This window comes from Phalaenopsis equestris, unplaced genomic scaffold (assembly GCF_001263595.1).
Source record: "Phalaenopsis equestris unplaced genomic scaffold, ASM126359v1 Scaffold000006, whole genome shotgun sequence".
Taxonomy (NCBI): Eukaryota; Viridiplantae; Streptophyta; class Magnoliopsida; order Asparagales; family Orchidaceae; genus Phalaenopsis; species Phalaenopsis equestris.
This window is the reverse complement of record NW_018164448.1, coordinates 93,068-108,111: the sequence shown is the minus strand read 5'-3', so window position 1 is coordinate 108,111 and position 15,044 is coordinate 93,068. Positions and strand designations below refer to the sequence as shown.

Genomic DNA, 15,044 nt, shown 5'->3' with positions numbered 1-15,044 from the left:
GGTTTTAAAATTTTAGTATAAAAATACATACAAATTTGATGGTATGCAAATAATTATAAAAATTTTGTGAAGATCTTCTATTCCACATAATAATTAATCATATTTAATTTGTTGATTATGTAAAATAGTTGGCCTAAAGTAGTATTCTTATGATTATTCACGGGACAAATTAATGACAAATAATTGTATGCTTAATGTTGCGCCTATTTTTTTAACATTCTTTATATTTGTCCCTTTCAAAATTTTCTTTCCAAAAGGCATCTATTAAAAAAAAAAATTAAGTGAGATTAAAAAAGCAGATGCGAAAATTTCTCATAAAGCGATCCTTGTAATATAATCTTGAGAGGAGCAGTCTGAAGCAATCGAATCATACTGGACCTCAATAAATGTATGATGAAGGTCATATAGAAAGTCTTCACATTCATACTTGAATATATCAAATTTAGTTTATTTTGAGATTGATAAGGCCTCCCACGAAGACATATCCGTGTGTTCAATTACATCCTAAGAGATGCCTAGAAAAACTCTAAATAAAAGGATTATGCTTGCTCTTATGAAACTCATTTAATAGGGTGTCAAAGAAAATTTTTGTCATTTTAGTAGGAGAAACCAGAAATACGACAAGGCCTAAGGGAAGTGTTAACAAGTAGGTAAGAAATTTTTTGACGGGTAGACATAATTTAGTTATGGATTGATTGGTCAATCATCGTCACAAACTATTAAGACTATAAGTCTATCTATTGATGATGATAGTTGAGCCAACATGATCGAGAACTTCTTATCAATAACTCAGGTGGTGTATCGTCTAAAATAATTTGGTTGACATAAAGTCACAAGAAAAAAGACATAAGAGCTTGTGACTCTACTCAGACATAAAAGATAAGAGTATAGCTTATACCTGCAAAGCATAAGACCATGAAGCCTACGTAGTAGAAAATAACTGGTGACCTGGTTCACAAAACCAAATCGCCTCACAAATGACTTATAATCATGCTCAGGTCATGAATGTCTCTGACACCCTAAACGTACTAGACAACCCCCTTAAGCAAGGAGATCATGTTTGGCTAGTCAGATAGAAGAAGTAAAGATAATTCTACATGGGATATGGATATGATGCAGAGTTATCCAGAATCATTATCTAGAATCATAATGTGGATACTCTATTAATATGGACGATCTCAAAGGATCATACAAGAAAAGTAAATTTCTTTTATACTGAAAATTGGTTACTTTTATGTCTAAATTTTATTAACATAAATCTTTTAAAATAAGATTCATGAAAGATATATATTTTATGCTAAGAATCTCTCTGTAGATGCAATCTTGTATAGATCACAATCTGAGAAAGAGAGAAAGGTAACACCTTGTGAAAAAAAAATAAACGCACAAAATAGAAAAAAATAATAAATATCGGGCACCGTTGGGTTGTTAAGATATCCTATAAAAATGAAAATTATGGCCAGACTCTGTTTATACATGTCTAATCTTGTATATATAACAAAATAATCTAGAATTAAGGTATGAGGCAAAGACATATAACTATTGGTCATCTCCATAAGGTCCTCAAGCATGAAGCTCCTCTATGTCTCGTGTAATATATTCTTTCTAGTACAAGCTCAACTGAAGAGTCTAAAATTACATAAATAATTTTAAAAACTTAACCTATAAAGCAAACATTAGCAAATTTATGACATGCAATGTGAAATGAGCCATATCCAACAGTAGGAGAGATTAACAATTTTAGCACCAACAAAAAACATATTATTTATGAGTTTTTTTAGAACTTTTAGTTCCTCTACTTCAGACATGACACCCTGTAGAAGATTGTCCCTACATATATCAGTGCACACGTCTCAAACCTAACAAGCACACACAAGAAGACACCCAATATGAGAAAACTAACATGCAGGCTATATATGAAAAACCTAACTACTCCCTAGCCCTAGTTTAAACAAACACATATAAGGTGTTGCAAATCCAACATCTAGGGTATGACATGAAATGTGGCTAAGGGCACACTCTTAGGATCTTGACAGAGTCACTAAGTCTTGCCTCATTCTAAGTACCTAAGCGAACCAACATAAGTCAAACCAGTGACAAATTCCAATTCACTTCTGTGATTGGAACAATCCTACAATATCTGGTAATAATAAGACAATTCACATTGCCTGCTCAGACAAGCTTGCATGTAATGCTCATTTTTCTATTATCACCACAATTCATTTCTTGAGTTTTTCTAAAGTCTTGACACTACCATGTTACTCGCCAACTTGGATATATATAAAAAGATATGTAGGTTCACCCAAATAAAATGAATCACACGGTGTAAAAAAAATGCACAATATACACAAATCAAGGGTCTTAAGAATTTAACCCCAAAGACGAACACAAAGGTTAATATGCAATGGATATGCCTCACACATCAAATACATGTAACACACAATTGATAATAACAAAAAAATCAAATGGCACAAGACAAAGTGATCATAAAAAAAAGTACTTAAATTAGAGTAACATTACAACATTATAAGCATAGCACTGCAATATCAATTGCCTAATCTTGAGAGAACAAGGGATGGTGTCACGACATTATGGGTGCAACGCCTCTGTGCCAACCACTTGTTTTATCATACATGGTGGTGGATAGTGCCAACATGCTAAACACACAAAATGCACATTTACTCATAATTCATAGCAGGACTCAATCACATACCATAATGTATCACCATGTGGCTTTTTATGGTATACATGAAAAGGATGAGTTTATAGCAACTAAGTTGATCATGAAGAACATACTGTAAACTCAATCGGACTAGGCGAAAGAACGAAAAATGCTACTTCCCCAAGGGGCTGAAACAAACAGTCCGAAGTAAAGAACCTCTAGCTGCCAACCCACATAGGTTAGGATTTTAAAATGTTCACTACAATCAAACCGGACCAATGAACTAGTGGAAAGAATGATGATCACCATCTTTATAAGGAGGTGAAACAATCGATCAAGAGAAGAACATCCCTCACCCCCAACCCATAAGGGCTAAGGCTTGAATCCTTTAACATATCTAAATTTTGTAACAAAGTCACTACACTACGATAAGCATGGTGCATTGACAACTCATCTGCAAGAGATAATATTCTCGAGTAGGACTTGACGTCAAGGCGCGCTACAACGCTAAGCTAAAGAGCGCAACATCATATCTATGTGAGTAGAGATGAAGTGTCAGACTAGTTAAGCTCACAGTCTAAGGCCGCAACACTAAAAATAACTTCATAATTCTATGCTCAGTCGAGCTCACGGCGTAGCGTTGTGACATCAGGATCTACGTCACGATTCTAGGCTAAGCATATACACTGTCTTAGGGTCGCAACACCGGGACCAATGTCATGACTTTAAACCAAATAAACTCACCACTTGTGGCCACGACGCTGCGATACAACCCCTTGATTCCACCACCGCATGATTCACATCAAAATTCAACTCACATGCCACGTAATATGACATATTTTAAATTCAACATATGACATATTTTTACATATTTAATAATTCAATTTAATATTTACTAAAAATATTATTTTATTATTTTAAGATATCAAATATATATTGAAAAAGCTGTATTTAAAGTAAAATTAGTAATTTCGTTAGTGAAATTTAAATTTTAAATGCAATATAAACAAATATTAATATTTATATATAAAAAATACCAATACATTATTTTTTTTTTTTTTGAACTTTAACATAATTTATATAAAAATTTTGAAAACAATATTTTTAGTTGAAACCCTAAGCTCAAATAACCAGTATAAAATGAACTAAATCTATAGGTCGGTAATCGATTTAAAGTCGGCTGTCCAATCCAGTCAAGTCAGAACAGATAATCCCACACAAGGAAAAAAATGAAAAAAATCCCTTTTTTTTTTTTTTTTTTTTTTTCGCTTTGAACACGCACTGCTTAAAATTCGAAAGACGTTATGAATCTTTCAGCACATGCCCCAAAAAATATCTTCTTGCTTCAAACCCGTTCGGCAAACCATTCCAAATTCCAATTAAACGCCATTGATGCTATTCATCTTCTTCCTCCAAACAACCATCCCCCCTTCCACCTCAGTTTCTGAAGAGCCCGGTTCTCATTTCGCCTTCCTCGGTCGACATCTCCCCTCCTCAAAATAAAACTCCTCCCTCCTTCCTCTCCATCCAAGCCCCAACCATGGCCAAAACACCATACCACTCCCTCACACTTTTCCTTACCCTCTCCCTTACCATACTTCTCCTCGTCTACCCTTTGCCCTCAACCTCCTTCTCCATTGGCGTAAACTACGGCGCTCTCGCCGACAACCTCCCACCGCCGGCGCAAGTCGCCGCCTTTCTCAAAGATCGCACCTTCATCGACCGCGTGAAGCTCTTCGACTCCAACCCCGACATGATCCGTGCATTTGCCGGAACCGGTATCGCCCTCACCATCACCGCCCCCAACTCCGACATACTCTCTCTCTCCACCCTCTCCGGCGCCACCACCTGGCTCACCAACAACGTATCCCCTTTCTATCCCGCCACCAACATCTCCCTCATCGCCGTCGGAAACGAAGTCCTCGCTACATCCGATCGCAACCTCATCGCCCACCTCGTCCCCGCCCTCCGTTCCCTCTCCGCCGCCCTCTCCGCCGCCGGATTCCACCAAATCCGAGTCTCCACCCCTCACTCTCTCGGCATCCTCTCCGCCTCCGAGCCCCCTTCCTCCGGCCGCTTCCGCCGCGGTTACGACCGTGTAATCTTTGCCCCAATGCTCGATTTCCACCGCAAATCCAAAACCCCCTTCGTCGTTAACCCCTATCCTTACTTCGGCTACTCTAATCGAACCCTGAATTACGCCCTGTTTAAGCCCAATCCCGGGTTCTTCGACCCGGTGACCCAAATCAACTATACGAACATGTTTGAAGCTCAGATGGACGCCGTTTTCTCGGCGATGAACCGTCTCGGTTACGGCGACGTCGAGATCACCGTCGGCGAGAGCGGATGGCCGTCTGCCGGCGACGCGGGGCAGGTCGGCGTCAACGTTGATGATGCGGCGGCGTATAACGGGGAACTCATACGGCACGTGACCTCCGGTAAAGGTACGCCGTTGATGCCGAATCGGACGTTCGAGACCTATGTTTTCTCCCTATTTAACGAGGACTTGAAGCCGGGGCCCACCGCCGAACGGAATTTCGGGCTTTTTCGGCCGGATTTTACGCCGGTGTACGACGCCGGCGTCCTCCGGGGAGGCGCCCAGGTGAGTGGTTTGATTATTTGGGTTTAGTTCATCGAATTATGACGGAAATGCCACTGCCAGTCGGTTTATTTGGCTTTTATTTGATTCGATCGCTGTACATCTGATCCTCATCAGACGGTTGCCTTCGTAAATCAACGATGTCCTTCCCTTGTCAGACATGCTTCCTTTGTTGAGGTTGCGTGAGGGTTCATTTTTGTTATTTAAAGAAAGTCCAGGACCGATCTCCACCGTACCGTATACGCTCTTTTACATCGACACTGGAGATCTATCGAAAAATTATTCTATACAGACACCTAATGCAGCGCAGCTGATCTCTGCCGTTGATGACCGTAAAGATGTATTTACTCTTTTTTTTAAAAAAAATTAATTACCGTGATCCACAGTAAAAATCCGAATGCATCTCTTCCTGCGTTCTCATAATTTCTCCACATTTAAGCTTCTTTGAAGTCAATGTTTTCATAATTTTGTGCTCATTTTCTTAAAATAATAATTATTTTAATTTATAAAATAATGACTCGCGGTCAGGGAGGTGGGCCCACGCCGGCGCCGACGGGGACAACGGAATGGTGCGTGGCGACCGGCGGTGCGAGCGAGGCGGCTTTACAGGCTAACATTGACTACGCGTGCAGCACAGCGGGAGTGGACTGTGGGCCGATTCAGGCGGGCGGGCCGTGCTTCCAGCCCAATACGGCCCAAGCCCACGCAAACTATGCAATGAACGCCTACTACCAGTTCGCGGGCCGCCACGACTTCAATTGCGACTTCGGCCGGACGGGAGTTATCGTCACCAATGACCCCAGTGAGTATTTCTATATGAATTGGTTTGTAAATGGGCAATTTACACATACACACCACATAACTCTTATATATTTACATATATACCATCTTATGTATGTATGCAAATGTATATTTTCACTTATTTTGCAGCTCATATAAGTTTGAACTTGTGTATTTGTTGTGCTTGGCAGGCAATGGAGATTGCAACTATAGCACGTGAAGGGGATGGTGGTGGGATTTGTTCGATGTTAGCGTCTGTTTTTTTAATTTGGAGTGAAGTTAATTGTAGTAGTGATGTGTTGGTAACGTTGTCTGCTTATAAACATACAAATCTGAATGAATTATTGCTTCTGCGTCACGGTTATGATTGCGGTTTTTTATTCCCTTATAAATTTTATTTGTTTTTTGTTTTATCATATTACTATTATTTTTTTATTATGATGCCATTTTAGCTTGTTGGATGGATGTTTGGGTTGCAATCGAAGGATTTTGGATTCAATGCGTTGAAGGGGTGTAAACAAGTCGAGTCGAGTGAGCTAATGAGGCGAGCTGGGGTTGGCTTGAGCTTGGGTTGTTAGCTCATTGAGCCAGTTCACGGGCCACTTATTGAGTTGAGCCCGAGCTAGATCGGAGTCTTCTTGGCTCACTTACAACCTTAATGCCTTGCATATAGTGTGTGTGCATTTAAGGGTAAATTTGCTATAAAATCTCCAAAAAAAAATGTTTTTAATTACATGGTGTCTAGCACTACTAAACACTCGAACATAAACTTGAGTGTGGAGATTGATTTTATTTAGTTAAAGCATAGTTAAAAATTGAATTAAGACTTAACATTGTCATAAATATAATTAGTATGATATATGTAGCCAATTTTTCTCCTAACAAGTTGGAATGAAAGTTTTAATTTTGAGCTAATCTAAATCTACGAAAGTGCAAGTTGACTTGATCGTACTCACCTCCAAGGACAATGTAATGCTGCACTACTTAACATATTTCGGTAGAATGAATCAGTTAGTTTAGAGTAAGCTAAAAGTCATGCATCTATTTTGTGATCAACTCAAATGATATGAGTTGGTCTTGAATAGCGGTTGAATAAGGTCAAGATTGGATTTGTAATGAACCCTAATAATGGAGGGAATAAGGAAGCGCATTCTCATGGTGGTTCTTGAATTATATTACATAATAGATTGGTCTATGAGAAAAATCTCATCATAATGATAATAAGAGGTTAATGATGGCTATAGTATGCTAGAAATATATTTCTTAAAGTTGATGACATCAACTCTTCATGTTGGAGGCTAAAATATGCACATTTTCGATTGTTTTTTAATGTAGAGAAGTTTGACGACTTGGTGAATTAGCTTGAAAATTACTCTAGTCTTTAGTGGGTATTTCTTTTAAGAGAATGTTTCTTTTGCTCGGTTGAAACTCATTAAACATGTATTGATTTGATGTAGCACTCATGTCTAACATAAGAACTACTGTATTATTTGGGGATGATTTTGGAGGATGCTTACCAGATATTCTACTTTATGGAGTGTAAAAAAATATGAAGAAAGTGGCGTGAGTTACATCAACAACAAGAATATTTCACATCATGATTTGTGCGTCACTAAAAACGTCTTCATTTTAACAACATACATGATAAGTTATTATATAACATTGTAATCGATTTTTGGGAGTCCTCGTCAAAGATCTCATTGAAGCAAGTATGCTTGTTATAATAATTGAGAGAAAGATATTGGTATCAATTTTTGATGTCATGTGCATATGATTTTCACTCGAGCAACCTTAGGGTATGCTTCATGTACATACAACTCTCTAAGGTCCAAGACATCCCGCCTTCGATCCTCTGGCACGTGATCAAGACCATTTTGTTAAGCTTTGGCTCTCGATGAGGCGAGGGATGACAAACATTACATTGACCCCGACTGGATGAGTTTTGTTCGATGCACACGAATAAATCAGACCCTAAATTAGCTTATACATGAGGAATTATCCTTTAGAGGACTCCAGATGGCGGAAAAGACAGCGCGAATGCGTCCGGAACATCGTTTGAGCTTAGGGAGGGCCTTCTCGATCTTGCCATGTGGTTCGGATCACCATAAAACAGGAAACAACGCTAACTAGGTTAGGCTTGACCACACCCAGGGGTGGCCACACCTCTTTTTTGCGTGACCGCGCCACACATAATCACCTATTCCTTTTCCTGGTCTTTGGCTTTATGTCCAGATGCCTTTCGACCACTCGGATAAGCCATTGGACCAACCCTGAGCCAAAAATGATCTCTAAACTAGGGCGCTTGCCAAAAGAGGAAAGTGATCATTCAACTCTTTGTGAATATCTTTCTTGCGCGGGAAGGGGGGGGGGGGGGGGGGTTTGGGGGGGGGAAGGGGGGGGGGGGTGGAGATTTGGAGGGAGCACATTGATTTCACTGGGGAGAGCCAGGATTGATCATAGAGAGCCTTGGAGGGTTTTGGGGAATTCTAGGAGAGATACTTCACCAGGACTCTTCTTCTTCCTCTTCTTTGTTTCTTTCATCTTGTTCCTCTCTCATTTTCATTTACAGTCAATGTCTTGGTCCGAGAAATATGGGGAGAGACAGAGAGCTTGAGGAGTGATTAAAGGAGCATTTGGAGAATTCTCTGAGAGCTTTTTCATTCTTCTTCTTTTTCTTCCTCTCATGTTTTCTTTCTCATCCATTGCCTTGGTCCAATAAACAGAGAGGAAGAGAAAAGCATGATGTTGTGCTGGTGTCAGAAATACTCCTTGCGATGAGAGCTTCATCACCTGAGGGGAGCGGAGGCCGATACTTGGAGTGCAGCCATTTTAATCTCTTTGTAACAAAGAGAGTTTCTCTCGAGCAACGACTGGACTTCGATGAACCACCACGATGGTATAACCTCGTCAAACCTCTCATTTTCTTTCTTAGCTAGCTCTAAGATTAGAATTTGGCTAGGGAGAGCGTCTTCAAGCCACCCCTCCGGAGCGAGCACCTCTGAGACTCCTCTCTGGGGCGAGCATCTACAAGACTCCCCTTCGGGGCGAGCAACTCCAAGACTCCTCTCCGAGGAGAGCAAATCCAAGACTTTCTTACGGGGCGAGCAACATTAAGCCTCACCTTTGGGGCGAGCAACTTTAAGACTCCCCTCCGTGAAAAACATCTTCAAGACTCTCCTCGGGGCAAGTAGCTCTAAGACTCCCCTTTGGGTCGTGCATTTTCAAGATTTCTTCTGGGGTGAGCAACTCTAAGACTCCCATCTAGGGTGAGCAACTCTCAGAATCCCCTCTGGGCCAAGCATCTTCAAGGCTCACGTCAGGGGCAAGCAACTCTAAGACTCCTCTCCGGAACAAGCATCTTCAATACTCCCGCCCCCTAGGCAAGCAACTCTAAGACTCTCCTATGGTGTGAGAAACTCTTAAGACTCCCCTCAAGGGAGATCATATTCAAGACTTTCCTCTGGGGCGAGCAATTCCACGTCTCTCCTCTAGAGTGAGCAACTCTAAGACTCCCCTCCGCGACGAGCAATTTCAAGACTCCGCTTAGGGTGAGCTTCTGCGCCTAAGACTCTTATTCTGACGATCAACTCTTCCTCTGACAACCGTCTTTTCCTTCGACCAGCCACCATAACCCGAAAACTTCCTTCCGATAAATAAAAAAAACTTTAGAATGACAAATTCAACAAATGAAGACAAATATACCAAAATCAAGTGCAAAAAGCACCCTACCAAGGGGTATTATTAGCAAGTTTTATGTTCAAGATTTATTTGATTTATAAATTTCTTTGTTTTTATTGCAGTTGTCGTTATGAAGGAGCAAAAAAATTGAGAAACTTAATATGTGCTCTTAAAAATGGTTTGCACGGATCTTGAGGTTATCTGACGGTCCAACATAAAGGGACTAGAATGCCCTTTGCTCTCATCTTTAAAATAATGCTAAATATGTAATATGTAAATATATTATATATATAGGAGACCTTCGACATCCCTCACATGTAACATATATTTTTGATAAAATAAAATGGGTTCACGAGCCCTGAAACATCCTATTTCTACTATTCCTTGCACGATCCCCCAAACATTCTTGGATTCAACAATAAATTTTGCAAAAAACAAAGAAATAAGGAGAAGAACTAAGAAAAATAGAAGAATTAACAAGCCATTCTAATTATTTATATTTCAGGGCACTTTTTATGTTGAAATCTCGGCGTTACTTTGTCAGTGATAACATAATGAATTAATTATTCAATATACCAAAAAGAAACGAGAATGTATAAATGGTTAATTCCTCACCTATAAAAAAGAGTTCTTAAAGAAGAATTGAGAGGTGAGTTTTCCCCTCCCCCACAGGCATAATTATACATGAAAATAATTATTTATCCATAAAAATAAATAAATATTTAAATTATTTTTGCAAAAAAAATCATACCAGCCATTTAAATATTATTATTTAATGAAAATATTTCCTATTTTTATTAAAGATTGATTTAGATCGCTAGCTGTCGTGCCGACCATCTCAACCTACTTCAAGCCTAATTTTAAGCTCAAATATTTATTTTATAATTTTTTTATATTACATTTAATTTTAATACTTTTGAAGCCCAAAAAATATTTTTATAGTTAATTTCAAGCAAAATAATGAGTTTAGAGCAGAAATTTTCAATAGAATTTATTATAATAAATAATTATAAAATTCATAAAAAACTATTTTAAATACTAACATTAAAAGTTAAAAAAAAAAGATAAAAAAGTACAAGCATGCTTAGCATTACTAATTTTTCAAATTACTTGCTTCTAATTTCCACAGATGTAGGAGGCGGCTCAAACCATCTCGTCTGTATTTACCCATCCACCGGCCATTCCACGCCACCAGCAAGTGTTCTGCTTTCGGTTCCCATTTTCTGTACCAACTTCTTCTTCGCCGTGGTGCGCCGCCGAGCATCTCGGATTCTTCCCGGAGCTCATGCCCTATTTTAGTCCGCTTCAGTGAAAAAACAGCTCTTTTATATTTTATTCGAGCAGATATTATAATTCAGTAGAGCAGTTTCGGACGAATCCTCTGTGATCTTCTTTTCTCTTTGATCTATTTAAGAAATAGATGTAGCTTTTGGTCTTTTGTAATGACTTTGATTACGCTACTTTTCTTTGTTTGATGCGAGAAAACCCTTCTGGGTGTTCGGATATGCTTGCTGGGATCAGTACCATTGCCTGTGAGTGCTAGTTCTTGCTTGATTTCTAGGGTTTATGAATTTCATGCTTAATTTGCTCTGTTTGTTGTCATCCTGGATTGAATTTGCGCTTTGGGACTTGTGATTTCTCGAAACTAGAACTGTATTTAAAAAAAAAAAAAAGCATTTTGTATACGCTTGAATAATCAAACCAGTATTTTGAACTTATTCATTAATCCTGCTGCAGGATTTAAAGTAGCGAATTATCAGTCTCCTATTAAGCTTTTAGCGGCGCTCATAGATTTTGAGTTATGTTGATTTCCAGTACGTGGATTCAAACCTCAAACTCCAATGGCATGCTGGGCTCTCCACTGGTTTCCTCTAGCAGCAGCTTTCAAAAGCCAGTTTCTTATTTACTAACAAAATCTTCAAGAAGTATAGTTCAGATAAAGGCAAGGGTCGTAGATGGAAGCCAAAATCATCCTCCTTCGAAGAGAAGGAACCCCCTTGTTGCCGTTCTTGAAGTCCCACAAGTTATATGGAGGCAAACATTGCAGCCACTGAGTAATTTTGGGTTTGGTCAGAAGAGCATTTGGGAAGGTGGTGTTGGGCTATTTGTTGTTTCTGGTGTGGCTCTTGTTGCTCTTAGTCTTGCTTGGTTGAGGGGCTTTCATCTAAGCTCACAGTTGAGGAAATATCAAGCAGTATTTGAGTTCTCGCAAGCTTGTGGACTCTGCGTTGGAACACCAGTTAGGATAAGAGGTGTGACTGTTGGGAAGGTTGTTCATGTCAATTCTTCTTTAAAAAGCATTGATGCGGTCGTCGAGGTACTTATTTTAACCAACTTTCTTTGGGCATGAGATCTTATTAGTAATTTAGGGGATGGTTAGTTAGTTGACATCTATAATGTTTGTTGTGCTATTAGCTGATGTTAACTATTTTGGTTTGTTGGCATCTTTAAGCAAAGTAAAAAAAAATCTAAATGACATCTATGTTCTATTTTGATGAAATCTTGATGTTAGCTAAAAATGCTGGCATCTAGATGTTAGGCTATTTAATCGCTAAGATAAATGAATACAAAAGAAAAATCAAAATCATATTGCGTTGTTAAGTACGAAAACATTAAACCAAACACTGAATTTGATTGAGGAGCATCATATAAACAACAATATTATTTGGATGACACTTTTAAATAAAATCGAAACTGCTATCATATCTAAGTTATCAAATAAAATATTAGTTTATAGGGATAATTAAATACATAGCACCTGAAACATTACTGTTACAAAATCTAGCATCTAGGTGATATTTTTGAAGTACCGAACTAATGTATTTTCGCGTACCACGATTAAACCTGCCTGCCTTTATCAACCTTGTTGAGATAGCATGCAACCTGTTTGACTAAATGCCTTGTAGTTATAATTTTGGGGCCTTCCTTTGGGAAGCCCTCATCTGTAGCTATTCAGGTCTTTATTTCTATTTTCTAACTTGGATCATTCTTACTATTGATCACGCCCAATCTCAACTGCCATCCCTTTAGTAGTTCGTAAAAAAATGTTTTTTATTTTCTAGCAATTCTTGCACTAGTGGCTTTTGTCTTCATTTCGTTGTTGCTCTCTATTAATAGTCAAAGTTGTCACTCTTCATTGACTCTCTCTGACGATACTTTTCACAATATTTATTATTGATGCGTACAATTGAGGATCTTATTTGTTCCTTTCTGACATGGATCTTGTTGCTGATATTTTCATATGATTCACACTACTATTTGATAAATTTTTTGCACTTCCCTTGTGAAAACAAAAACCTTTGGGCTCCAAATTTTTTCCAATTATGCCATTTTTCTTCACAAATTTTCTTAAAATCAAGTTGAAATCTTTTATGCAATATTGAGTTTGCAGGAGAGTGTTATCATATCTAAATCAACACATTATCTAAACTATTTATAGTAGGGATCTACACTATCATTTATTTGTAATATTGTCATTTTTTGAAGATATTATCCTTATTGTTCTCTTCTCTTACCTATATATCAGTGTATATATGCTTATGTTAGGAGCATAACTTGGTAAAGATGTAGTCCTTATGGTTCTGTTTTTTTTTTTACACAAACAATTAACCGTTTAATGTTTCTTGTGGGGTCATTAGTTAGTAGCAAAGCAACTTCGTTATTTCTTCCTGAACGTTGAATGTATTGATTGCTATTTCATTAGTTGCACACATAATGTCTTGTTTTGTTCTTCTTTTTTTCTTTAAACCAATTCCTTCATCATTATCATCATTATCGTTAGTTTTTTCTCAATCATTTGTTTAGGTTCTCTCTAGCAATTATCCTATTTTTTGTCAATTTTTTTATTTTGATAAGTTTGTTTTGATGAACATAAGTATACTATACAAAAATATGACAATTTGTTTCCATGGTGTAATTTATGGCTAGGGTAAATAACTTATTAATATAAAAAATTATTTGAAGATATATTACAAATACAACTAAATTCCATTTCTTGCTTGCACAGGCGGAGCTATAGTGGGGACACTGGGGCCCGTACCCTAACAGCCTGATCAATAACATATATTATGTTGTTCCTTTATCTTAATAATTAATGGTGATGGTGCAAATACGTAATTGTTTATTAGAAATTAAGAAATGAGATAATCAATTTAACTTTAGAAATTAGTTTTTTTTTTAATTTTAGAAGCTCTTTCAGTAAATAGAAAAATTCAACTAGCTAAGTTTGCACATCTACACCAGTCCAACTGCAAATATTTTGTGCCTTTCCCTTTAAACTGAAACTCGTGGTTTTGGGGGCATTTGCAATATAGTACCCAATTCTTATGTATTTAAGTTTATAACATTTAAATATTAAACTTTATTTTTAACATTTAGTCCATCTAAATCTTTCGCTAAAAAGTGTATATTAATTTTTGAAGCTTAAATATTAAAATTTGAAATTAATTTTTAGTTGATTTTTTTAAATTTGTAATTGTTTAGTTAATAATATAAAAATAATTTAATTTTATATTAAATTTTAAATCACAAAAATTGTCATATATTTTTACTACAATTAGTCAGGATATTATAATATAATTTTTTACTATATTTGATTAGTTTTAAATTTTTTAAAAATAAATTAATAAACATATAATTATCAAAATAATAATTTTGTGGAGATTATAAAATTAATTAATAAATCAAAATCTATATTGTATTTATGCAATTTTTTCTATTGAAATTATCAAAATATGTAACTTTATTTAGATTTGATGAAATTGATTGAGGATATTTTTAAAGTTGGTAGTTTGTGCCCCCACTAAAATAATTTTTTGGCTCTATCCCTGCTTAATTGTAAATGTTGCTATAGCATGGAATTATAAAGATAATCTTAGTAATTAACATTCAAAATTTTGTGGATTGTTTGTAAATATATTGGGAGATGTGATAAATATGTCATATGTACAATCTTATTCACCCATAATACTTTGATTGACTTGACACTACACAATTTAACATAGATACAATTACAAACTACAACTTAAATTCAACAACCCAAATAAAATGGCTTTGCTAAATATTTGTTCATGTAGCAATGCATTAAGCAACTTGATAGAACTTGCTATAAAAAAAGTATTGTAATGCATGAATTTATATTTTATATTCAATAAGGAACTTATATTTATTAAAGTACAAATGAATACATTGGGATATGCAACATAAGTAATAAAAGATATATAATTTATTATATAATAGCAGCGTGATAAGACAATCTAATCATCATGTTAGCATAAATGTTCATGATTACTTATATATATATATATATATATATATATATAACTT

The 15,044-nt window shown here is 36.8% G+C and overlaps 2 protein-coding genes across 3 annotated transcripts in view; both read left to right on the top strand.

Annotated features, from left to right (window-relative positions):
- Window positions 1-3,952: 3,952 nt before the first annotated feature.
- Window positions 3,953-6,422, top strand: LOC110018259 (glucan endo-1,3-beta-glucosidase-like). Its single transcript, XM_020715526.1, has 3 exons — window positions 3,953-5,264; window positions 5,790-6,063; window positions 6,233-6,422. Exons 1-3 carry the CDS (start codon window positions 4,203-4,205, stop codon window positions 6,259-6,261), a joined length of 1,365 nt encoding a protein of 454 aa, XP_020571185.1. The 5' UTR covers window positions 3,953-4,202; the 3' UTR covers window positions 6,262-6,422.
- Window positions 6,423-10,827: 4,405 nt separating this feature from the next.
- Window positions 10,828-15,044, top strand: part of LOC110018211 (protein TRIGALACTOSYLDIACYLGLYCEROL 2, chloroplastic) — a 16,704-nt gene continuing 12,487 nt past the window's right edge. Inside the window, exons 1-2 of one of the 2 annotated variants that reach the window (XM_020715456.1) lie at window positions 10,828-11,251; window positions 11,457-12,036. In XM_020715456.1, coding sequence (XP_020571115.1) covers window positions 11,521-12,036 — 516 coding nt within the window. In that variant the 5' untranslated portion in view covers window positions 10,828-11,251; window positions 11,457-11,520. The remainder of the gene's footprint in view (window positions 11,252-11,456; window positions 12,037-15,044) is intronic. The other variant, XM_020715455.1, reaches the window with a different exon arrangement.

Excerpts from the sequence above, each read along its gene's own strand:
- LOC110018259 (XM_020715526.1), top strand. The coding sequence starts at position 4,203 with ATGGCCAAAACACCATACCACTCCCTCACACTTTTCCTTACCCTCTCC. Across the intron at positions 5,265-5,789 it reads TCCTCCGGGGAGGCGCCCAG|GGAGGTGGGCCCACGCCGGC; the intron begins GTGAGTGGTTTG and ends ACTCGCGGTCAG. Across the intron at positions 6,064-6,232 it reads TATCGTCACCAATGACCCCA|GCAATGGAGATTGCAACTAT; the intron begins GTGAGTATTTCT and ends TGTGCTTGGCAG.